General features: G+C 36.6%; 1 protein-coding gene across 2 annotated transcripts in view; it reads left to right on the top strand.

Annotated features, from left to right (window-relative positions):
• Positions 1 to 26,749, top strand: part of psd3l (pleckstrin and Sec7 domain containing 3, like) — a 579,632-nt gene that overhangs the window by 203,849 nt on the left and 349,034 nt on the right. For both annotated transcript variants that reach the window (XM_039758767.1, XM_039758768.1), the window contains one exon: positions 6,260 to 7,280. In XM_039758767.1, coding sequence (XP_039614701.1) covers positions 6,260 to 7,280 — 1,021 coding nt within the window. The remainder of the gene's footprint in view (positions 1 to 6,259; positions 7,281 to 26,749) is intronic.

The raw sequence follows: 26,749 nt of genomic DNA on the forward strand, positions 1-26,749 counted from the left end.
GCCAGTGCAGTGCCAGAAAAGTCTATAAAATAATGTTGTCCTACAGTATGTGGAAGTCACTCACTTTGTGATGTCCAAGAAATAATAATACCCAGATTGAAGGGAAGGTACAGATGTTTCTACATAATTTTTTCGAAATTAGTCAGATTATGGGATGCCCTTATACATCACCCTGTGATGCAGTTTCATCGCCTGCTCCCAGATCCTTCAGGAGCTTAGGGGTGGACCATGTAAGAGTCTTCAACACAAGAAAAAGAGAAAATTGAAAGACTGGAGAGCAATTGGTGCAGTTTAATAATGTATATGGTAGTTGCACATCATATAAAGATTAAAAATGATATATTTATGTAAATGATCTGGACTACCAGAAAAATACAGATTTCTAAACTGGTCATTGTAGTCAGTTAATAGCATTAAACGTGGAATATTGTGAAGTTCTACCTCTTATTAAAATACTGATAGCATAGTGTTCTATACCTTTTTGTTTTGTTAATCAAAGCATTTCCAGAGTCTGAGGCAACATGTGGAGCACAAACTGTCAAATGATGTACCGATGGCCTTTCCCATCTATTACTACAGCTTCAGGTACGAAATAAAAACAGATTTTAACAGATTCATCTTGCATTACCAGAGTCTTCACACAGGCTAAATGTAATTAGCACATTATTTTCCAGCTGGCTCAACAACGTAGGCTTCCTGTCTGATACTTTATCTGTGCCATTTGCAGTAGTGAGACTAAGGGCACAGAATATCCCTGCGGTTAGTGTTTCATTTCTGATTTATTGGATTAACCCAACCCAAGTTTTATTCAACCCTTTTAAATGGATGATGTTACTCTGACATATGTCTTAGGGGGTTATCTGTCTGAATGAACATGAAATGAACACTGTGACCTGAAAACTAAGGTGCTGGACTTCAAATTTAAATACCTATTACTAATTTGGTTTGTGAACCAGAGCGGTGCACAAGCCATATTATGCATAGAAGACATTTTGTTGGCTTTGGTGAAAAACCTTATCTTGATGATTGAATGAAATGAAGACAGTTCCTAAAGAAGAGTGTTAATCACCAGCAAATAAACATGGGTACATATGTCTGATCTTTTCATTGTCACTCACCTCTGTGCAACATATTTAAGTTTATTTAGAAAAAATAACATTAAAAATCCTTATCACTACTTAAACAACAACTGTGTTCTTGCGGGACAAATGGCAAAGCATTAAGGTGTATCTCTGTTAATTGTCATATCATTTTTATTTTGATATGATAAAGTACAGAAATGAAAACTGGCACAGAGCCCACAGGTTCTGCCTTTGGCTTGTAATTTAAAAAAATGTTTATTGTAATTTATGGCTACAGTACGTCTTCCTTGTAGTCTACATATACAGTGCATCCAGAAAGTATTCACTGCGCATCACTTTTTCCACATTTTGTTATGTTACAGCCTTATTCCAAAATGGATTAAATTAATTTTTTTCCTCAGAATTATACACACAACACCCCATAATGACAATGTGAAAAAAGTTTACTTGAGGTTTTTGCAAATTTATTAAAAATAAAAAAAACTGAGAAATCGCATGTACATAAGTATGCGCTGTGAATATTTTCCGGATGCACTGTAGGTGCCTTATGTGCTAGACCAATTAACCTAGGGTGCATTTGCTGTATTTTTTTTACTAGGCAGTTACTATTTCTGTGAGTTGCTTTGTCTTTATAATTGTGTTTATGGTTTATGAAACATTGTGTTAAAGTTCTTTGTGAAACACACTATAATACATTGATTGATTTATACAAACTTGTTTCTCTGTCTGTGAATTCACTGGAATCACAGTTAGTACAATATTGAAATTTCTAGATTTTATTTAATATATTATAAATGTGTGCCTGGTAATTGGCTGCCATCTTTTGTAGAATTGGTATCTTTTATTTGCACTATACTAAAAGCACTGATGAGACACAAATATGTAAGAATGCCCTACCGCATGTTCTGAATGTGCAAATATGTTCTGTCATTTACTTTGGAGAATAATGGATAAAGATTGCCACCTAATGGATTATACCAGAATTTCACCCTAGTATGGTAATTTTACTAAATACACTTCTTTCAAATGTAGCATTAATGTTACAAAGTTCTTCTCCATATGAACATATAATGTTGAAATTGTAAGTAAATTATGGGACGCACCGTGCCACAATGTTTACTACTGCCTAGCAGCTTCAGGGACGTGAGTTCAGTTTCCAGCTTGATCACCGCCACCGTGGAGTTTGCACATTTTCTCTGTTCTAGTTAAGTTTGTTATGTATACTAGAGTTTCTTACCATAATCCTACAATGTTATTATACTAGGATAATTATGAGTCTAAACTGGCATAGTATGGCTTATGGTGAGTTTGCACAGTAGTGGATTTAAATATTATCCAGGTCTGGTTATTAACTTGCATTTGATGCTTTTGAGATGGGCTTTGGTGTCTCCTGAACCTGTGATGGAAAAAAGGCTAGGAAGGTGGATGAATAATTTAAAAAATGATAAAGTTCATCCTTTTTACTTTTTTACAGTGTACTGTCCTTAAACAAATAACAGGTAGAACTGGGAGATACGGAAATGGCTAATTATTGCTTCTTTACATTTGTTTGTACTTAGTTATGTGTTTGATTTTAATAAATTCATTAATCCTGAGTTTTCAAAAGACTTTGATCAAAATCCTTATTTAGGGCTGGGTGATATGGTTCAAAATTCAAATCACGGTAGTTTTGGACCAAATGTTGATGTACAATATGCATTGAAATTTTTTCCTATCCAGTTCTGCTCAAAAGAAAAGTCACACAGTTATGTTGTTCTTATATTTCATTCTTTGTATCTAATTGCATAGTAATCTATATATATATATAAGCCAAATACCACTAACTCACTCATCACGAAATCACCCGAACCATGAGGACTTGTCACTTGAAATTTGGAATGTAGGTTACCCTTAGCCCATAGGTGCTCACTAAGAAACGGTTTTAAAAATTTCGTGGTCCAAGCACATTCTGCCTGTATGTCTGTCCGCTTTTCACAAGAGAATTACTTAACAGATTTAGATCTGGTTGTTTTCTATAATTTGCATGAACTTTCCGGACTCATCACGAAATCACCCGAACCATGAGGACTTGTCACTTGAAATTTGGAATGTAGGTTACCCTTAGCCCATAGGTGCTCACTAAGAAACGGTTTTAAAAATTTCGTGGTCCAAGCACATTCTGCCTGTATGTCTGTCCGCTTTTCACAAGAGAATTACTTAACAGATTTAGATCTGGTTGTTTTCTATAATTTGCATGAACTTTCCGGTTGATTTTGCGACTTCTGTCATTGCGCTATGTACCATAGTCCGGTTGCAGTACCGATGTATTTTTGGAAATCCATCAGAGTAGCTGTGGGCCGAGAGCAGGGGGGCGGGGCCTTCCTCATTCACTCGCCAGCCTCTGTTCGAGTTGGTCTACATTATCACCTACAGATTGTTAAGGAGTAACGTTTGACGTTTTTGAGAGAGAGAGAGATCAAAGCTCCATGTGTTTTAGAGAGTTGCTGCTGATTGCCAGAGATATCGCAGCCATGTGCTTTTCTCCCCACACAGGGAACGCTCTCCCGTCAGAGCTGAGCACAATGAGATATAGTGCCGATGTCTATTGATTTTTAAAGTTTGTCCTGTTTAATTACTATGTGGGTGCAGCCACGGGGTACAGCTAGTAACTTTAAATAATTTATAGTGCCAATGGCCCATTCAATGCTGGAATCTCTCATGCAATATTCATTATTTTTAAATTTAAAATATTTCTCTTACACACACATGCACGCACACAAACACATAGAAACCCCTTACTGATTGCTAGATGCAGCCAGTGACCAAAACACTGTAGTCTGTTCCATTGTTCAAATTAATGACTTTAATCACATTGGCAGTGCTGTCTGTGGTAATGCAAACTTGTCATGCATCATCTAATTTCCACTCTTTAAACACATGTCTGGTATGGTTATCTGGCACATAGCCTGTCTGAAGACAGACTCTCTTCATCTCCCATTTCTCAATAAAATCGATTGTTAGGCTCATGTATGGTTGCATGGTATGACTAGTCTATAGACCGGATGTGGTGGAAAAGTGACTTACGTTCTGAAGATGATTCCAAATTTTCTCCTTCTCATTGTATAGGTTGGGTAGTGCTTCTTTGGCAAAGTATTTCTGACTGGGAAGGACATATTGGGATCAATCATTCTCAGTAGTTTCTGAAATCCATGTTTTTCAGCAGTAGCAATAGGAACCATATCTTATGCAGTGTGGTATGTTACGGCAGCTGTTGTTTCCTTACATTTAGGGCTTGGTCTTATCATATGGTATGCAGTGAGAGAACGTTGCTGTCACTCTGGTTTGTTTTGCAACTTTATTGCATTTTGAGCAGCGGCCTCGTGAAGTTTAATACATTCTTCATACCTTGTAACATGTTTTATTTTCAAATGATTGAATGTTACGTGTTGCCGGTCTTTGTTACTACTTCTCTCTTTGCAAAGTTGCATATAACAGTATTTTGTTCTGTATCATTCTGAAGCCAAACCATTTACATACAGTGAATGTCACAACGTTCCTAAAGTTGTGCTCTCTGCCACAGTACTTGGTAATTTATTCCATTTGTCTATAGTTTTTTGCATGAAGAAAAACTTTTGTATCATTAATGTGAAATCTGCCTTTCCAGCCACGTCCTTGTGTAAAAAAAATCTACTTTAAAGTAACAGCCTAATTCCATTGTACAAATTCACTTCATATTTTGAAACACTTCAATCTTGTCACATTTAATATTTGCTTACTTTAACTAAAAAGGTTCAGCTTCTTTAGCCTCTCCTCATAGTTTATATATCTCAGTCACGGAATCTGCTTATTCACTCTCCTTTGGGGTTCCTCAAGTGCTGCTACATCTTTTTGTAATATGGAGACAAAACCTGTACACAGTACTCCAGGTGAAGCTTTACTAGTGCATTATATAATTTAAGCAAAAGTGCTCTTGACTTGTACTCCACACATCTGGATGTTATTAACCTTCTTGATTGCTTGTGTACGCTGTATTGATGTAGATGATGATGAGTCCTAGATCTTTCTCATAAAGTCTATCGACAAGTTTCAGACCTCCTGTTGTGTACTCAAATCTAACATTCTATATTATTTGCTGATCCACTTAGTTTGGTATTGTCAGCAGACGTAACTAGCTTATTGATTATATTTTGTGTGGATCATTTATGTGTATTAAAAAGAGCAGCAGCCTTAGCACTGAACCCTGAGGGATCGTCATCACCAATTCTAAAAAATGTTTCCCTCACCGTAATGTTTTGCTTCCTGTGTTTGAGCCAATTTTTCCCTACATTTACATTGTACCTTAAGGTCCCACTTTAGTTTATTTTAGTTTGATCACTGTCTTTTCATATAGTACCTTATCAAAAAGCTTCTGAAAGTCAAGATAAATAATATTATTGTGTGCTTTTTTTTTGCCCTTTAATCTAAGCTGTGCTTCTCCCTCAACAATCGCCAAATCACTAAGCATGTCCTTAATAGTATCTGTTACTTTTGGGATGCTGTCAGCATTTTTACTTGTATAAACATCAAAAAATGCAATCTCAAAGCGTTTGATTTACTGTAGCTCTTACTGTATATTCACGCTCATCTTTACCGATCCAAAAGTATTGCTGTTGCTTATTGTATAACAAGGATCACTAACTGTTTTGTCTATTAATGATCTAGATAAAATCATCAGTTGAACAATTTAGAACTACAATGACTGAAATCTACTGCCATTTAAATAAAGTTTTCACCTGTAGTGGGATGCCACTTTCTAGGGAATTGTATGGCATGAACCCCAGGGCCTATGGTCAGTATCAATAGTTTGGCTTACAAGACCTACATAAATGATGCAAGTTCCCATTTGGCCGTTAAATGAATGTTGCATCCCAAAACAATTTATACATTAATTACTTGAATTTAAAGTCCACTTGGTATTATCAAGTGGTCCAAAAATCAAAGCTTTTCAAACCAAACCTTTTGAGGCAGAGAAAAAAAAAGTTGGATCTTGTTTCAATTTTGGATGCCATAAAGGGTTTTTCATAAAGCCTTTTACCTATATTATATGCGTAATATATGTTTTAGTGTTTGTACATCTGTTTTGTTATTTTTTTAGCATATCAATTTAATGATCATAAAGACTAAAGGTGATTCCAAGTTTTTCATGTTTTGTTTTCTAGAACCAACAGGAAATTCGCACACTTTGCAAGACGACAGCAGTACTAGTATTAACACAAGCTATGAATATGATGCAGCAGAACAAACTTTTGAAACACCACCTAACTTACCAAAGGGGACAACAAATGTTAATGGATGTGTATGTTTGATAGATGAACAAGCAGATGCCAATTTAGATTTAGATCCAAGTGAAATGACCCACTCAGTATTATTAGTTAATGACTTGGATAATAATCAGTCAGTTTTTGCTAATGAGGATGTACAAATACAGCCAGAATATGAAATTGATAAAGAATCGAGGAGCCACCAATTTGAAAATAAACTTGAAGAAATAACAGCACATTCACAACTCCAGACAGAGGTACTCACAAAGGATACAGTTTCTGAGGATTCAGCAGCAATCGTGGAAAAAGAACCACAGACTGTACGTGAAATAAATCAAGACAAGGAGATGGATATTTCAAGCCAAGAAAAACTTACAGAAAGGCCTATTTCAGCTGAATTCCTTTTGAAAAATGAGGCAGTGGTACCCTTCGAAGAAAAAGCTTGTGAATTAATTGAAAAAGACATTAGGGCCCCCATTTGGACTTTTGAGGAGGATAGACAAGAATTTGAGGAGCTTGCCGAGGAGTCAAGCAAAATCCTGGCTGAAATTCCTGGTATCTTTTCTGCCTTTCTGGGTGGAGCCCAAATAAAAGAAAAAACTAATAAGAGAATCAGATTTATGGGAAATAAAAATGAAACATTAGGCACTCAGAATGAAGTTGCTGAAGAGCAGGGCACAAGTGCAGTTTTTGAGCTTGAAAATCAGCAGAACACGGAGACTACAAATGTCAGTTCCACAATGAGTCAGGAGAAGTATGAGCACAAGGATGTTTCCGAACAATCTAAGTTGTCCACATTTTCTGCTGTTTCATCTGCTCCCCAGATAGTTATTGAAGAAGATGATGTTTTTGCAAACAGTTCTGAAAATGGTGCCTTGAGCTCTGAGAGCGATTTAGCATCTGAGATATGCAAAGGAAGGTAACTGTAAATTTTGTTAATTAAATTATTTACACAATGTGTAGTCATTTATGTGATTTTTAGGTCATTTTGTGAATGTAGTAATAAAACTCAAAAAGATATCTAATAGACTTAAATGTAACCAATCACATGCCATTTTTCCTGAATTTACCAAATAGAAAGATCAAGATGCCATTTAGAACATAATGTGTAGATCTACCTATTTATTTAATTGTAGGCCTGGTGTTAGCACACACCCATTATCGTAGTGTCTACTTAGCAACAACAGGGAGAAAAGGCAAAAGGTTAAACTTTTAAATAACTTGTCTGTGTAACCTTACCCTGAAAGCATGCTGAAAACCTGTTTACTCTTTTAGTTATCATGTAGTAGGATTTTATGAAAACTTACTGGATATTTATTTTTCAAAGACTGACTATTATCTGTTGTTTTTTCAGTGAATTCTGTCTACATTAAATTGCTATCATCTTGAAAGATTATTACTGCTGTTTTATGCTGCAAACTAAATATATATCCATTTAAAAAGAAAATTAAAGGAGCTATGTGAACATTTTGGCAGGAATCAATACTTCAGGGTGGCTAGTTGTATTTTAAGTTTAACGCTACCTCAGGTAGATGGTTTAAAAAGTTTTGACAAGAATAGATTACTTGGAGCAGGAGGCAGAAAGTAGAATTACCTGTTGGTCAAAGAAACAGATTTCAGGGAAAGAATTGTTTGACTGGGGAGAGGTATGCAAGCTCCCTTCACAATAGTTAGTGATTCTGTCTAAAAAATCTGGGCATGGTTGTCAGTCTATTTTTTTTGGTTTATTTATGATCTCCCTGTTTGAAACACCACATTCTCTATTAAATACAACCTCTGCTTCTTGTATACTAAGTTGTTTTTTTTTTTAGATTGTAACCATAATAAAGAGTTCGCTCTGAAACATTAAGCATTATTAGTTTAAAACATCAAATGAAAAGCCATATTACAGACAGATATCCATTTATTAATTTTGCTTACTAACTCACTATTGGATAATACTGTATTAACATTTGTTGAAATTTTCCTAATACATTGAATTCTGGAAAATATTAGTAGCAAACATCACAATGGTCTTACCATAAGTATATTTCATTTACAGCTTCATATTCCAACATCTGACATCTAATGTTGAAATTCTATATAATTAGCATTTTAACTGTGGACTGTCACGATGTGTTTACTGTTAAAGCCGGAGTATACTGGACACAGGTCAGGAAAAGCCAAACGCCACATTCAAAGTTAAAAGCATTAATAGATAGTGAGTTTCACTTCAAATTCTAGAGTGAACACCTCCTAAAACAGACATTTATAACAAGAAAATGTGGTTTATTTCTTGGTAAAACAAATGCAGAACTTGGATGAGGAAATAAATATTACAATTCCTTTTGTAAAGCATACTATTATAGAAAGTATCACTTCAGCAATGATTGCAGCCTCATGCCTGTTTTTGATCATTCAAGAGCAATATCCCTTTTGGGCATTCGGTTCACAGGTTTGTATTAAGAAGAATCTTGTTTGGAATTTGTATGAAGGAGGTTTGCATATTTCTGTGCTCCTTGCAGCGGAATGGAGAGTGAACACTGGTCTTCTCAAATGTATATAAAAGTAAGACCGACACTGACATTGTTTTATATAGACTCTGTCAGCACTTGGAGAAGTAAAGCTAAAAACTGGATAAGGGATTAATACCTTTTGTAATATTATTCAAGAATCACAATGGAGAAAATGAATATTCACAGGCAGCCTAATTTTTTAATGGTCCAGAAATACATCATCTGGATTTTCTGCTACAAGCTGTATAGCCCAATGTGTGTGACAGGACAAATCTTTTTCACTTCAATGATGTATCTTGTTCAAGTAGAGTACTTCTCATGAAGCATAAATAACAGTGGGGTTTTTCCAGTGTTAAGATTGTTCCAGTGCACTTTACTCAGCTATCATACTCTATATTAAGATATTGTTCATGATGGGTAGTCTTACAATATAATAAATTGGTAAAAAATACTGTAAGTATTGACTGGGATGAATGGATATAAAAAGACACACCCAAGGCAACTTGCATTTCCTGATTATGTGTGCTTATTATTTCAGAAGTATATATATTTAATGATATTTTAGCATGAAATGCATATGTTTTGCATGTTTTGAATATACCACTGGATAACTACTCTTGTTGCATAATCCACTTGTCAAAGTGAGTTTTTTTTCTCTCCCCATGGATGATTTTCACATCATTTGTTGTTCTACACCATTGGCCTGTATTATACCATAAACTGTTTTATCTCCATTCTGCATTAAAGTATGATAATAAACAATTTCTTGACCATCACTACAAACTAGTTGGGGTAAGTAACCTATAAAAAAATCATTTTGGGTGGTGTATTACATTAAGCCTTTTTCAGTATGTCATTAAATTGGTCTTGGCTTTTTGGAAAAAGTATTTTTTCTTTGTGAATTTTTCAACTTTGAGAAGAAAAGAATGTCACATTGTGACAGATCTAGTGAATGTAATGGATGCACAAGCATTGGGATGTACTTGTTGGCAAGAAACTCCACAGCAGGTAAAAAGCATCATCATGGTGGAAGATTGAATTTTTTTGGCATTTTCCGATCAAAGGAGGTTAATAAAAAATATCTCCACATGTTGCCATCAACTTTGTGTATCTTTTCATTTCATTTTTGTGGAGTGATACTCAAAAGAATTAATAACATGATTATGCACAAAATTCTTGTCTTCTATTTGTGATGTGGTCAACATACATATTAGTTATTTCACAATTAATTGAAATACAATTAATGAAGCCAGTTGCAACAAGTCTAGTTGCGCCGAAATGCAATCCAGCAACAAGCTTCAAGGTGGGTGTGGGTATGTCAGCAGTTTTTGCATAGTATGCATTACAAAAATTAGTCTTATTAATTTCATTATTTAAATCTTATTTTGAGGCTTCTTTTAGTGTTTTTTCCCAACTCTTATTTTTAAATCAAGAATAACTATAGGAATAAATGGTGCCTCAGAGTAAAGTAAATAAAATATTAAATACGCTTCTCTTGGTATCATTGTTACAATATAGTGTCTGAAACATGAGAAAATGATGTGAGGCCTCCAAAGGAAACTACTGAAGCAGGCCAGGACCCTCACTAGCCAGCCTTAATGAGGCTCAAACAAACTACAGCAGTTAGGTTCAGCCTAAATAAGAGGGGTAAATGGATAAAAGTTCACCAGTAAACTTAAATGTTCAAAGGTGCCTCACAAGATGGAGGAGCTTTTGACAAGCTATGTATTATATTGAAATAATAAAGAAATAACAGGAAAAGCTGAAAAGACCAAAAAGGAGTTACCAAAAGGCAATCTTAAGGCAAACAATTCAGACACAAATCCCAGAGTAGGATATAATAAACAGAGGCAAAAGAGTATGACAACCAGTAAATTCCTTCTAAACTGAATGCACTGCTCATGAGCTCTTAATTTTTCTGATGTAAATAGCTAGAAAGAAATCTGAGGATTGGTGATGTCAGGGTGGCTCCACCTGTAGAGCACATTAAATGGATGCCACTTTATGGTGACAGTGCAATATTTTAGATATAATCAAATTTAATAAAAATATGGTAAATAACAACTGAAATACACAAATTCAGGTTGATACAGTACATAACAATCCTAAGTAATGTGCATTTTCAGAATACTGAACATTTAACATTTCCTTCAATATCACCTTCTCAAAAAATTTAACATCTTTATCAAATAGAAATGTGCACTCCCTTTACCTTCTTGGTAAATTCAGTAAAATTATGAAATACTAAATTTTCACTCATGACAGACTATGCAGTGTAAGCACAGTTTTATGTTTAGTACTACTGTGAATTATTTTGAATGCTAAAAATTGTATTCCTGTTGCTATATGGGTAAAGTTTAGATCTCTTTATAGCAGCTTTTTAAATAATGTTTTTATGAGAATGTTTTACATGGTGTCCTAGTGGAGCATTACTGTTTTCAAACATGGATGGCCATGCTGTCACCATTGCTCCAGGGCTCCTTATATGATGTTTGCTCCGATACTTCACCTATAAAGATACAAGGATCCCTAAAGACACTATGTCCTCAGGCTTCATCTCTGTGATTTGCTTCCAACAGCTGGAGTTTTAAGAAGGCCCCTTTTAAATTTAATCTTGCCCTACTGGGATCACTGACACCCAGATAACCCAGATGAACACACCCTGATAACTCAGATTACTACTACTGTTTTGATGTTTGATAGTTAAACTAATTAGAAGTACTTAAGTGATTAAGCAGCGTATTTTATTACATGAGTAGTTTTATTAGTTGATTTGTAATAGTGGACTTGAAAAACAAACATTTTAGACTAACTGTACTTAATCAAGGTTTTTAGTTTTTCCCCAATTAACATAAATATTTTTTATACATCTAGAGGAAATCACATCTGAACCATGTTTAGTGTGCAAATTTTTTTTTATCCTATTTGATGTGCTGGGTTTTGTTAATTCTCTAGTTACAGTTCTATATCTCTTTTTTTATGAAGCTATCTGTCTGTTTTGTATACTTGATCCAAGTTTAAAGATGTGAGGAGCCAGCCGTATGGGAGAAACCATCCCCGATTGAGACACCTTTCCTTTACCAGATGCATTCAAACAGGACCAGTTTAAATTTACAAATCAACCACAGGCACATCTGTGGAATATAGGACAAAAAACAGAGTACTTAAAAAAATTTGGTTTAATGTGACAGGACTCTATAAATTATATTCTAACCTTGAAGAAAAAGTCTAGTGAAGGAACAAATACTGAATAGAGTGACAGTCTTCCAAAAAACATACACTAATAACAGCTGTGCACGCATATATACTGTAGAGTTAGAAGATGACCAAGTAGCATTTCAAAATGTGGGAGGAAATGAAGGGCAGTATACTGTTTGTTGAACTTTCAGACCAATACGGTAAGCCATATCTTCCTGGTTTTAAGCCTGCTTCCTTCATGCTGTAAGAAGGCATTCTACCTCTAGTGGTGTCATGCTACTCAGAAGTATTTGTATCTCAGTACAAATTTTTATATATAAAACAAAACTAGTTTTACTGTTACATGCAATTGGCATTTTAATGACTGGCACTGCTATAATGAGGACTTGTCAGGGAAAGTGATGCTGGAATATTGTGTGCAGTTTTGGTCTTATATAACATATAGCAGTGTATAAAGTCCAGAGACTAGCTGTGAGCTTTTACAAAAGTTAAAAGGAACTGAATCCATTCATTTAAAGAGCTAACATGATAGAAATGTTGTAAAGTATGAAGGGAATTACAATGGTCGAATCAAGCTGTTGCTTTATCAGTAAATTTAAATCCTTAACAAGAACATGGAAGCACAAATGATAACTGGTTAAGGGTAAATTTTGCACACTTTTAATTTTTTTCTATAGAGAAATACATTACCAAGCTGTACAACAGCTAGCAGTGTTGCTCCAATTGATATGCTGAGTTTCACTGTACAAGACTTGATCTGTGATCACTAAATTGGCTGAACATAAAATCTTTTTTCAGCATGTGTTTTTCTAATGGTTATGATAATTTAGTGCTCCTTTACATAAGGTATTAGAGTAGTTGAGCTTTTTCTGCTGTGTCCGTCCAGTAGATTGCAGTAAGATAGACATTATAGGAGAGGAATAAGCTTGTAATTTTCTTTACATTAAGAAAGTGGAGGAATAAGCTGAGAAAAAAAGAGTAAGAGGAGTTGTCCTGTGCAATTAGACAAACAGCAAGTATAGCTGCTTTAATGAATTCAAGCATTTTTGTTTTGTCTTTTAATTAAAATGGACACTGCTTGTCTGAATTTGCACGTTGAATGAGCTTGTGTTTAGTACTGCAGCTCACATTTTCAATTAGAAAAAGATAAAAAAAAAATTGCTGCTTAATAAACAAAAGGCTTGTTTGCTTAACAGAAAAATCTGTATATTTAACTTGTAAACTTTTTTGGCACTTTAGCATGTATTTTCTTGATATAAATCTTTTGAATATATAATAGATCAGCAGCTTTTTTAAAAGTTTGTACTGTGTTTATTATTTGTTTGCATGTATCATACAGTTTATGTTTTGGTATGAAAGAAGTATTGCATAATTAAAACAGTAATCTATATTTATAATTACACCTTAAGAAGTATAAATATCGAGTTGGTATACTGGAAAATAAACAAAAACTATATAAATATAGTAAATCTATATTTTAACAATAAAATAAACTGTAGTGCAATTTAGGGTTGTCACAAAACCAAAATTTAAAACTTCAACATGATACTAGGAAAAGTATTGAAATTCTACACCATTGTCGATACCCAGTCCAGTACATAATGTAATGCAATAAAAATATTATTTCAATAAATTGCAATTCTGTTTGTATTAAAATCCTAACATTGATGAAAATAAACAATAGAAAATTTTGTCATTAATTGCAAGTACTGTACTTTAAGTTGTGCAATCTTTTCTAAAATGTAAGAGTAGATTTCTCTGAACAATAAAAACTAAAGAAGTTTAAATCTGGTCAAACTTTTTTACATTAATGAAATCAAATACTGTTACTGAGGTAGTACAATGAAATGTTACAAATGTCATTAAATATTAATTGAGTAAGTATTGCAACCTTTTGTAAACAGTGTACATGAAACCATTAAACATTCATGTAAAATAAACATTAATGTGGTCTCTTAAAAAAAAACATGTTCAGAAAAGTAACTCACAAACAGACCCCTAACATACTTGAAAGCTTTGCATAAACGTGTACAGTGCACATTATATTTTTGTGTGAACAAACTATGATGTTTTTGTAACTACCAAAGTTTTTGCAAGAAAGACTAACTTGTAAACATGCTCTTCAGTGAGCTCTGACATTCTGAATACTCACCCAGTAGCCCATTGTGTGAACACACGGAGGAGTAGCGCCACTGTTTATGCATTTGAGCACTGAAAAGATACAGCAACCTACGTTATGTAGTAAATGTGATAAAATGTAACTTTAAAATTGCAAAATAAAAAAAAGTCGCACACTGTGGTAGCAGACTTTGCGACAAAGGCTTAAAAATTGAGGGAGTGATTGAGTCCTATAGTGGTAGGACCTGCAGAAAAAATAAACATCACATCTTCAAATGGAATAGTTTAAAGATTTAGACCTCCTTATGTTATCGTAATTTAGAAATAAGGTACATCCCAATTTTTCATTGGAAATCATACATACAAGCTTGCATGTATCTTGTGGTTTTCTAATAGCCACACAGACAAGGTTTTTCCAGACACCACCACAGCTGCAGTCTTTGTCAGTTAAGTGTGCTGATGAAGGCTCTAATGCTACTAAAACTGCCATCTTATTTACACTTGTGAGTGAATGGAAAGGAGATATATATTTAGTATATAAAGAAAAATACACGTATGAGACAAGACTTTTTTCCAGAGATTTTTTCAAGTCCCGTGAGATGAGACTTTGGCAATGAGATTCATGAGATTTTTTTCAAGTCATGCCCTCCTTTCAACCATATTCAATCAAGCACATGGTACTTTCAACTCTCATTCGTGTGAATGCTTTTGAAAAACACAATTCTTGCTCTCTCAGCTCTTATAAACTTTAACGTTTTCCTCAGTTTAAGTTCCCAATTAAACTCTTATTGAAGAATTTCATCACAAAGGGTTATCAACAGTAAAAATGAGTGCATGGGCAATCCTAGCACCGAGAAAGTCAAACGAGTTAACGTTAAAAATGTCAATCGGATACATGGCAAATTGGTTAAATTCATATCAATAGACTATGCTGAAACAGTTGGTGGTGATCGTGTGGAAAACATCAACTTACAATATCCCGAAGAATATCTACAACCGTTAACAACGTTCAGTCTTCCTCCGCATGAATTATTGTAGAAAGAAGGATGTATCCAAGAAAGGTAATATAGTACATCTTCAGGGGATAACATTAGACAACAAAGGAGATCGTAATATGCCATTCGTATTAAAACGTTAACAGTTTACCGTTAGAATAGCTTTTGCGAAAACAATTAACAAATCTCAGAGCCAAACATTTGAAAAAGTTGTTTTATTTAATAGAGAGAAAGAAATGAAATTCAATCACGGAAGTTATAAGTTGTATTGTCACTATGAAAGTCCAAAGACATAATCAAAATTCAGTGTGAAATTGATGAAAATTTAATTCAAAAAATTGTTTTTACTGAATTTTTACAGTAAAAGTGTAAGTTTAAAAAGTATTTGCATGTTAATTTCAAAGTCAAACAGAACAAAATTGTTTTACGCAAAGAATAACTCTTAACACAACATGAAACATAATTTACTTTCATATTATTATGTTTTACTGTTTTTTAATATGGTTAATTACTTGCTGTAGTTAGTTCTATTATGCATATATAACAATTCCAATGAAAATAACAATCTGTTTAAATTGTACATCCGCATCCCCATACGTGAGCGGCAGAATTGGGGGTTAGCGAGCGAAGCCCCCTAGTGTGTGTGTGTGTTTGTATGTATGTGTGTATATGTATATATATATATATATATATATATATATATACACACACACACACACAGTGGAACCCCGCTTCATGACCATAATTCGTTCCAAAACTCTGGTCGTGAACCGAAGCAATTTCCCCCATAGGATTGTATATAAATACAATTAATTCGTGCCAGACCGTACGAACTGTATGTAAATATGTAAATATATGTAAAGATTAAGCACAAATATAGTTAATTACACCATAGAATGCACAGTGTAATAGTAAACTAATGTAAAACATTGAATAACACTGACACAAAACACCCAGGCTCCCTGCTCAGCTACACGAGCATGCTCGCTCGCGCTCTCTCTCTCTCTGTAGCACACCCCCCACTATCACCCCGTTTGTCAGCGGCACGCGCTTGCTTATGCTCTCTCTTTCTCTGTAGCACACGCACACCCCCCACTCGCTTTCTCTCTCTCTCTCTGAACAGAAGGGAACATTTGAACAAATCCGAACTTTTAATTTAAAAACCAACCACAAGCAACCAAAAACATTGCAGGAGTTCATGCTAATAGCCTTACAGCCCGATCGCTGTAAACACTTTTTTTAAAATGAGTTTTAAGCACAGCGGAAAAAAAGGAACATTTGAAAAAAGAGAAAAGTAACATTGCAACTAATCACGCTATGAACAATTCTATCTGTAAACACTTTAATGAGTTTTAAGCACAGGGAAAAAAGTGAACATTTGAAAAAAGAGAAAAGTAGTATTGCAACTAATCACGCTACGATCTGAAAAATTAACTTTTGAAAAATCTGTAATACAAAAACCACCAAGAAAACTAACCTTGCATGAGTCGAGTTCTGGCATGAAGTGTTTTCCTTCAGGTGTTTTCTCTCTTGTGATTTCTTGGGTTTCTGGTGTTTTTAGCTGTTTAGCTGGTGGGAGTGAAAGCCTCATGCAGCCATTCCAAAAACAAAGTTCTTGTGACCCAACCTTCGTGTTTGCCCTCCACATTACTGGCAGTCTGGCTTTGTTTACATTATGCTGCTTGAAAGCACGAGGGTTCTCAGATTGGTAAATGAGTAAACTGGTAAACAGTTTTTCCACCTCTTCCAGCTCTTGAAGCCTCTGCCTGGTTAACACTGTAACTCCTTTTGCAATATCACCTGCTTTAATAGATTCTTTCTGCTTTAGAATAGTCGAAATCGTAGATTTTTGACTTCTTGTACTCGGCGGCAAGATCAGTAACACGAACGCCACGCTCAAACTTTTCAATAATTTCTTTCTTTACTTCGATTTCAATTTTCTTCAAAACTTTCTTCTCACCACTCTTCACTTGCTTAGAAGCCATAGTTAACTGCAAAAGCACACGAAATACTGTAGAGCACAAAGAGAGCTCAAGTAAAGCATGCACGTCTGACTGAGAACAATGAACAGGGAGCGGCTCTGTTTAAATGAAGCAGCCAGGCAGGCACACGGCTCCTCTCTCTCTGCTGTTAAGCCCCCAACCGGTGAAGCAGGCAGGCACGTACGTGCACGCAAACCCATCTCCCCCCCGTCAGTAGCAGGCAGGCACGTGGCTAGCTCTATTTCTCTCTCTCTCTTTCTTAGCAGCAGGCAGGCACGTCTGGAAATCATAGGCACGCACAAACCGAAAGGGAAACTGGCTTTGTTCGTATACCGAGTGTGTGGTCGTGAACCGAGGCAAAAAATTGGCGAACTTTTTGGTCGTGAACCGAGACGTTTGTGAACCGAGGTTCCACTGTACAAGTGCCGGTCATAAAATTAGAATATCATGACAAAGTTGATTTATTTCAGTAATTCCATTCAAAAAGTGAAACTTGTATATTAGATTCATTCATTACACACAGACTGATGTATTTCAAATGTTTATTTCTTTTAATTTTGTTGATTATAACTTGACAACTAATGAAAGTGGCAAATTCAGTATCTCGGAAAATTAGAATACAGTAATCCCTCGCTATATCGCGCTTCGACTTTCGCGGCTTCACTCTATCGCGGATTTTAAATGTAAGCACATCTAAATATATATCACGGATTTTCGCTGGTTCAGGATTTCTGCGGACAATGGGTCTTTTAATTTATGCTACACGCTTCCTCAGTTTGTTTGCCCTGTTGATTTCATACAAGGGACGCTATTGGCGGATGGCTTAGAAGCTACCCAATCAGAGCATGTATTACATATTAACTAAAACTCCTCAATGCTATAAGATATGCGTCCCGCGCGGAGCTTGATTGTTTGCTTGTCTCTGCCTCTATCTCACCCTCTCAGACATTCTCTGCGCCTGACGGAGGGGCTGTAGCAGGGGTGCTGTTTGCACAGAAGCTGTTTACCTAGTGGATACGGACACACCTCTAAGAAATGCCGCTTCCAAAAGCACACTTATTGATTTTTTGATGGTTTGCTTTAATCTCGCTCTCTCTCTCTTGGACGTTCTCTGTGCCTGACGGAGGAGATGTGAGCAGAGAGGCTGTTTGCTTAGAAGATACTGACGCTCCTCTAAAAAATGCCGCGGCAAACTTAATAGCACATGTTTTGATTTTTTGATTGCTTTTCTTTGCGAGCGCTCTCTCTCTCTCTCTCTCTCTCTGAAATTCTCTGCTCCTGAAGAGAAGAAGATATATTTGCATTCTTTTAATTATGAGAAAGAACTGTCATCTCTGTCTTGTCATGGAGCACAGTTTAAACTTTTGACTAAAGGGTGTTATTTCATGTCTAGAGGGCTCTAATAATGTTAACAGTGTGGGAGAGTTTATAAAGGCTTAAAATATATAAAAATAACTACACAAACATATGGTTTCTACTTCGCGGATTTTCATCTATTGCGGGGGTTCTGGAGCATAACCCCCGATCGAGGAGGGATTACTGTATTGTGAAAAGGTTCAATATTGAAGACACCTGGTGCCACACTCTAATCAGCTAATTAACTCAAAACACCTGCAAAAGCCTTTAAATGGTCTCTCAGTCTAGTTCTGTAGGCTACACAATCATGGGGAAGACTGCTGACTTGACAGTTGTCCAAAAGACGACCATTGACACCTTGCAGAAGGAGGGCAAGACACAAAAGGTCATTGCTATAGAGGCTGTCTTTTCACAGAGATCTGTGTCCAAGTACATTAATAGATAGGCGAAGGGAAGGACAAGATGTGGTAGAAAAAAGTGTACAAGCAATAGGGATAACCGCAGCCTGGAGAAGATTGTGAAACAAAACCCATTCAAAACTGTGGGGGAGATTCACAAAGAGTGGACTGCAGCTGGAGTCAGTGCTTCAAGAACCAGCACACACAGACGTATGCAAGACATAGGTTTCAGTTGTCGCATTCCTTGTGTCAAGCCACTCTTGAACAAGAGACAGCGTCAGAAGCATCTCGCCTGGGCTAAAGACAAAACTGCTGCTGAGTGGTCCAAAGTTATGTTCTCTGATGAAAGTAAATTTTGCATTTCCTTTGGAAATCAAGGTCCCAGAGTCTGGAGGAAGAGAGGAGAGGCACAGAATCCACGTTTCTTGAGGTGCAGTGTAAAGTTTCCACAGTCAGTGATGGTTTGGGGTGCCATGTCATCTGCTGGTGTTGGTCTATTGTGTTTTATGAGGTCCAAGGTCAACGTAGCCGTCTACCAGGTAGTTTTAGAGCACTTAATGCTTCCTGCTGCTGACGAACTTTATGGAGATGCAGATTTCATTTTCCAACAGGACCTGGCACCTGCACAAAGTGCCAAAACTACAAGTACCTGGTTTAAGGACCATGGTATCCCTGTTCTTGATTGGCCAATAAACTCGCCTGACCTTAACCCCATAGAAAATCTATTGGGTATTGTGAAGAGGAAGATGCAATACGCCAGACCCAACAATTCAGAAGAGCTGAAGGCCACTATCAGAGCAACATGGGGTCTCATAACACCTGAGCAGTGCCACAGACTGATCGACTCCATGCCACGCTGCATTGCTGCAGTAATCCAGGCCACAGGAGCCCCAACTAAATATTGAGTGCTGTACATGCTCAGACTTTTCATGTTCATACCTTTCAGTTGGCCAACATTTCTAAAAATCCTTTTTTTGCATTGGTCTTAACACTAGAATTACCAGAGTAAACTGCTCTTAGTCTTACTATTTAGAATAACAACATACATTTGATTTCAGTCTGTAACAGCCGGCGTAATTTATGATACTTGTAAAGGTTAGCTTTGTTTTTGTTTTTTTTTTTAAGTCAGTTTTATTATCTCAGCAGCATTCACGAGCCTCACATTTTTGAGCATGCCCTCTGCACACTACTTGTGACTTTAGACTTTAGGAAGTAAGTAAGTAAATAAATAAAATGTCGAATGTTATGTACTGTATTTGGCACGGACATGCTCAAAAAATACATGTGTAATGCCACAAAAAGTGCATGCAGACGAGCATGTCCGTGCCAGTTTACTTCTCAAAACGGAGTGGTGCCGGATCGAACTGACGACCTTTTGATTCCCAGTCGGCAGCTGAGTCTATTGCGCCATGGAGGCAGTCATAATAAACAGGTGTCAATGTCACATGTTAAGGCGGCTTTTTGTTTCTGCAGTTATATTTTTGAATAAAAGTTCAATTGTTGTTTTAGAATTGTATCCTTTGTGAAAGTATTTCTTTTATTCTTCAGGCTTCATACATTATATAGTTTATGCCTACATTTTGTCATCTACTAGTAGAATATAAAAAATGTTTCTGTTTTAACAATGTGTTTACTCAGATTACTGTAGAAACGGAACAGACATGAAATGTGTGTGTTCCAAACAATGATCTATTATTTCCAGTCTAAAACTTCACTTCACTCCCAGAAAATCAATCAAGGCATGAGCTGGGAGAAGTTTGTGCACGTTCTAAGTCGGTGGAGGGATGGAATAGCCGGCTGCTTGCAGCCTGATTTTTATCAGCACATTTAGATGACAAAAGACGCTGGTGTAGAGCTGTGAACGATTTTAAGAAGCAATTTAAGGTGGGACGGATTTGCGAGTTTTTTTCGTAGGCTCTAGTAATTCTAGTGTTAATTGATATTCTAATTTTCCGAGATACTGAATTTGGGACTTTCATTAGTTGTCAGTTATAATCATCAAAATTAAAAGAAATAAACATTTGAAATACATCAGTCTGTGTGTAATTAATGAATCTAATATACAAGTTTCACTTTTTGAATGGAATTACTGAAATAAATCAACTTTGTCATGATATTCTAATTTTATGACCAGCACCTGTGTGTGTATATATATACAGTATATATACACAGTGCATCCGGAAAGTATTCACAGTACATCACTTTTTCCACATTTTGTTATGGTACAGACTTATTCCAAAATGGATTAAATTCATTTCTTTCCTCAGAATTCTACACACAACACCCCATAATGACAACCTGAAAAAAGTTTACTTGAGATTTTTGCAAATTTATTAAAAATAAAAAAATAAAAAGAATACATAATGCTGTATGTGTTATGGATAAATATTTTCCCTACATATTTTATTAGTAAAAAAACTTTGCATTTTAAAGTAATTTTGTTTATTTTAGTCATTTTATGGTCACTGAACATTAAGCCTACATAATTTCATTTTCATTTTCATTTCATTTCATTTCAAACTAAACAATTAACACCTATGGTCTATAGTTTAATTCTTAAAAGACCAAAGTTAACACTTTAATATAGAACTTAAGGCTTCGCTATATCTGGTTTTACAAGAGCTTAGTGGAAATTTTGTTTGAAAAGATACTAAACCCTCATTAGGATTTGGAGGGGACAGTCCAGTAACAGGATATTGATTATCAGTATTGCCCTTGGAAAAAATCTATATCCCTAAGACATTGTCTTTGTAGGAAAGTTTAGGTGCCAAGCAAATACTAAAACATTTATTTTCAATAAATTCATTTTTATTGTGAACTGAGAAATGAAAACATAAGCGAAAATCTAAAGATAGCAAACATATGGAATCCATTTAATTATTTGATTGTGGGAGTCCTTTAAGCCTAGCTGCTGGCTAACCAAAGAATGTTGGCAAAGTTATTTCAGTTCTTAAAATGTGTCAGATTTGTCTCAAAAAGTGGTAAACATTGTCAGTTTTGTTAAGTACATTGAGCAAATGTTTCTTTTGTGACTTTTTAGGTTTAAGATCATTATGTTTTATTTTAAGAAGTTTTCTTTGCATACCTAAAAATATAACACTCAATTAAAGGACAATTTTAAATACGCATGCACTGGTCAGAAAATAAATTAAAAAAATTCATGTCACTGTTGGCAAGACTGAAAGGGCCTTAAATTACGGATATGAAATACATTTTAGTAAGCATTTTATTTTTAGTAAGCATGTTGAATATATTGTATCTCCTGGCATAATGTTTTATTGACAGGCTCGTACATCATTATTGTGGGTCATATCAAGTGGTCAGGCTTTTGGAGCAGGTAACAAATGTGGTTTGAAGAAAATGGTAGAGAAAAAAGTCATGAGTGGAAATGCAGTTTTGTTTCACGTATAGGAAGGGAACAACAAATGTGTTATTGTTCTCATGCGATTGCAGGAAAAGCGTAGGATGAAGGGCAGGAAGTTGCATTATACATTTGTAGATCTGGAGAAGGTGTCAGCTTGACAGGTTATGAGAAGTTGTGAGTGTGTATGTGGTAAGTTACACTATTGTGACTGTGTTTATACCTGGATATGGAAAGAGTGTGTGTGATTATTTGCAAATTTTACTTTGAATTTTAATAGTGTTATGTGGTGGCACTTACCTTGAGTGCTGGAAGGTGGTGCCAAAAGAACTCTGGTAAAGAGAAACAGCATAGCACATGTGTGATTGTGCACTGGCATAGTGGTTCAGTGGGTGTGAGTGGTGGAGTGCTGTGCCACTTGACCTGTTTGGGACAAAAGGAGGCATCCTGGCGTGAGATACTAAGCTGTGAGGGAAAGAAAATAAAGGGAAGCAGTTTTGGTAAGATAAAAGGGCCAGAGAGATCTAAGTGAGGGTAGTTTAGAGTTGGAGCAGCTGTAGCTGTTTGGATCCACACTAACGCTTTGTTTTTGGGAGGCTCTTGAACCTGAAATAGTCGATAGTCATGACCGGGGTGAGCTGAGCAGATGAGGATAAACACCCCAAGCAAGGGGATGGTGGAAAAGTGCTAAAGTGCTTTCATAAAAAAAATTCAAAATCAAAGTTTTCAAAAAACAGTGCAGTGCTCTAAAAATTCTCAATAAATAAATAATCTAATAATCCAATTAAAATGTAAAGGTGCTGGTGGAGGTTAAAATTCAATAATAGAAAATCCATCAAAAATGAGATTAAAAAACAACAGTACAGGAAACTCTCATTTAAAGCTACAAGCCCTGGTGCCTTCCTTTAAAACTGATGACTCTCTGGCTTATCCTGTTCGGATCTTGCAGCCCAGAGAGACTGCAAACACCTATCTCATCTGGCCCTTGTCCCCGTCACCAGTACCACGGCCTTTATGGGCAACCACTGAGCCCTGCTCTACCCAAACCACTGCCAATCCTGGCCTTACCCAGCATGGGTGCTCTATACTTCCACTGCTGGCATTGGTTCCACCTGGTGAGAGCAACATGAGTTGCTCCTGCTTCCAAGGCGCTCAACAGGAGTGACCCACAGCTCCCTCCTGACTGATGGCCACACACTTCTCCTTGGGGCTGTACTCCTATCCACCTGCCTCCATTCTCTACACCAGTTTGCTTTCTTTCTCTTTCCTTGTCCTGCTTCTTCTCCTATCCTTTAACCTCTGCTCCATTCATCTCTTTTTTTTTTTGCTTTTTCTTCTTTTCTGTTGATCTTGCACTCCCCTTTTTATATGTTGGGGATCACTTGCAGGTCCGATAGCCTGATTGCCATCCCAGGCAGATACTAAGTCAATTAGACCACCTGCACGTGCCTTGCACCAACCCAGAGATGAGGCGTCTTCACAGCAGATCATTCGCACCTGCTCCACTCCTCAGCATGAGTGCAACCAATTATTTATTTATTAAAATGGCCACTTTTTCAGAGGCACAGACCTGCTATACCACACAAATAAACACTTGAGATTTGGCACTGGTACAGGCCCAGACTTAATGTATAGGCTTGCTTCTGAATTACGATACATAGAGCAGACTATGCAGGGGTGCGCTTAATTGTAGGAAACAGAATAATGCAACGAGTTGGGATTGGTGTAAGGGATCCTGAGGGCATATATGAAGGGAAAAATGGATGTTGGAGGTCATCTTCATTTTGCAGTTTATTCTCTCATTAGTAGAGGGTGCACTGTAGTACAGTAGTCCCCTGCGAAGTCGCGGATCAGAGTTCGCGGCCTCAGTCATTCGCGGATTTTTCCTTAGAACCTAACTAATAATTGTTAGCGGAAACTGCAAATATCCTCCGCAATTTTTATGGCTTTTTTTAATGGCAATACTGTATTGTAGAGAGAACAGGAAGCAGCTGTAGAGAAAACCGCGACTTGGGATGGTGAAAGTAGCCAATAGAATTTGAATTTGAAACTCCCAGCAGTCCCTGCAGTGGCTCTGATTTGTCATCTGCTGAGGGTGCTGGGGCTGTTGAGGTCAAAAGATGTTAGCACAGCTTTTAAAAAGGGGGCCGGTGACCAAAAGCAAAAAAAAAAAAAAGGTTTTTGTAATTTGTGTTTCATGCTCCTGTCTGTCTGCCTTCTGTTGGGTTACCTGTACTTATTCATTTTGTCCTGGATCGTTTCATGCGTCTGGATTGTCTGCTGTCTGCCTGTGTACATGAGGACTGAACCCGTCCACTCGTCTTCACCATTTCAGGAACTACTGGTAGGACTATCTGTACATTCCCATTCAACGTGCGGATCTCTGGAATATTTTTATTTTCATCATTACATTTCATCTGTTGCTGTTTTTCATGATGTGTTTTGTTTGTGCTTTGTTGTATTTAATGTGTAATCGCAAGGCTGGGTGCGTCTTTGGAATCTTCACTATAAAGATAAATCACTGCCTTCTCGATTGCGGCTTCTTGCGCGACACTATGCTTACTTAAAAGCCTGAGTAGCACTTGTCCTTTATGGCTAATTGATTTGTTTATCTCTCCTCCTCCAGACATTCTCTGCTCCTGTTGGGGTGGGTGGTGTGCTCCCATGTGATGTTTGGGACTTTTGATGTATTTTTATTTTTGACTCTAAAAGTTCTTCGTGATCTCTTCTAACAGCCAGGAAGAAGGAACAGGATTAGAGTAGGGTTGCATTGTGTACTGATACTTAAAACGTACAGAAAAACCCAATTTTTAAAACGGTACGGTACCAGTAGTTTGGTAATTTTGGTACTGGAAGTAAGCAGTAATTTTGAAAGTACTTGTGCTGAGCTCTAAGCTCTTCCACTCTCCAACGTACTGTAGACTGTACGTGGGTCAAACCTCACAACCTTCAGTGCACTAGAGAATTCAAAGAAGAATTGCTGCTGGTAGCGAGGTGCATACACTCCGTGGGAGCAATCCCCTAAACCACCCCCATCCCTTCAACATGCTTTAGACTCTGCGATGGACAATCCACAGCTCCTCCAACCCATGGCTCCATCCCCTAACAGCATGTTTGACAAGCTGGAAACTCTTTGTGGCATGGCCAACTGCAACGCATTCGAGAATTCAAATTGGGACCATGCTTTTAGCAAGGCAGGGATTTTAATATCAAACCAGCACTAGACGAGAGTAGATGAGTTTTTGTCTGGTTTTGAACACTTTTCTTTTTATTTCATTATATTTATTCATACACATAAACTGTGAATAGATGGACATATTATTGATATTTTTTTATTTTTTTATTTCACTGACTGAACTTCAACTTTTAATAAGCATTGCTATTTTGATATTCCCTTGTTTTAATAAAGGTCTGTTTATTTTTGCACCATCTTGCCTGTGTCTCCCTCAACTCATCCTGATTTGTCCTCTGTACTAGTCAATGCACAATGATTAAACTGTTACAAGGTTACATAGTTGGGTACAGAGCATCACAGTGTGACTTGAGAAAAAGGTGAGAACAAATGGTTAGTGTCTGTGGTTTTATTTTATGAGGAAGCACAAATGGTAGTCAGAAAAGTGGATGCTGATAGTGAGAGTTTTGTGGTGAAGGTAGAGTTGCATCAATGCTTCTTTCTGAGTCTATTTTTTTCGTGACAGTGATGTAGGTGGTGACCATAAAATTGCATACATGATTGCCATGGGAACTCTTATTTACCATTGATCTTGTTTGTATTAAGTCTTTGAGAGGGATGCAAAATGCTGAGTGAGTAAGTATCATATATTGGCAGTGGAGTTGTTTTGGAGATAGTAGGCAAGTTCAGCTAAATGGGGGACATGTTGCGTTCAGATGGTGGTACAGTGATAGCCAGGGTAAGAGATGTGTGGGAGAGATTCTGGGATCTGTCCCGTGTTCTCACTTGTAATATGTGTCTCTCTACCTTTGAAAGGAGATATTTATGAAGGCTGTGTGAGGAGTATAGTATTCTCTGTGGAAGTGTCCATTAAAGGTAGATGATGAAGCAAAGCTGGATAGAATGGGAATAAGACTGAGCAGGTAGATGTGTGAATTTGTTACATAGTGAGAGAAAGCTGAATGCTCACGTAAGCGTAAGATTTGTTGTGTAAGGGATAGGTGTTGCACTAAGTAGAAACAGATAAAGGTGGTTTGGGCATGTGGAGTGAAAGGCAGTTAAGAACTTTGGTAAAGAATTACAACAAAATTGATGAGGATATGTGATAAGTGGTCCATGGCGTAGAGCAGGTTTTTAATAAATAATTGTGTGTGAGTGTGTGCAAGCAGGCTTCACTACTTGATTGACTAGGGTGCTTGGCTGATTACACCGCATACACGTGCAGAGGCAGGTGGATCAGTCAGGCACCAGATGTGCCTCGGAGGGAATGGCGTGTCGCACCTGCACCCAATTACACAGGAGAGGTAAAAAGT

This window comes from Polypterus senegalus, chromosome 7 (genome assembly GCF_016835505.1).
Source record: "Polypterus senegalus isolate Bchr_013 chromosome 7, ASM1683550v1, whole genome shotgun sequence".
In the NCBI taxonomy this organism is placed as follows: domain Eukaryota; kingdom Metazoa; phylum Chordata; class Cladistia; order Polypteriformes; family Polypteridae; genus Polypterus; species Polypterus senegalus.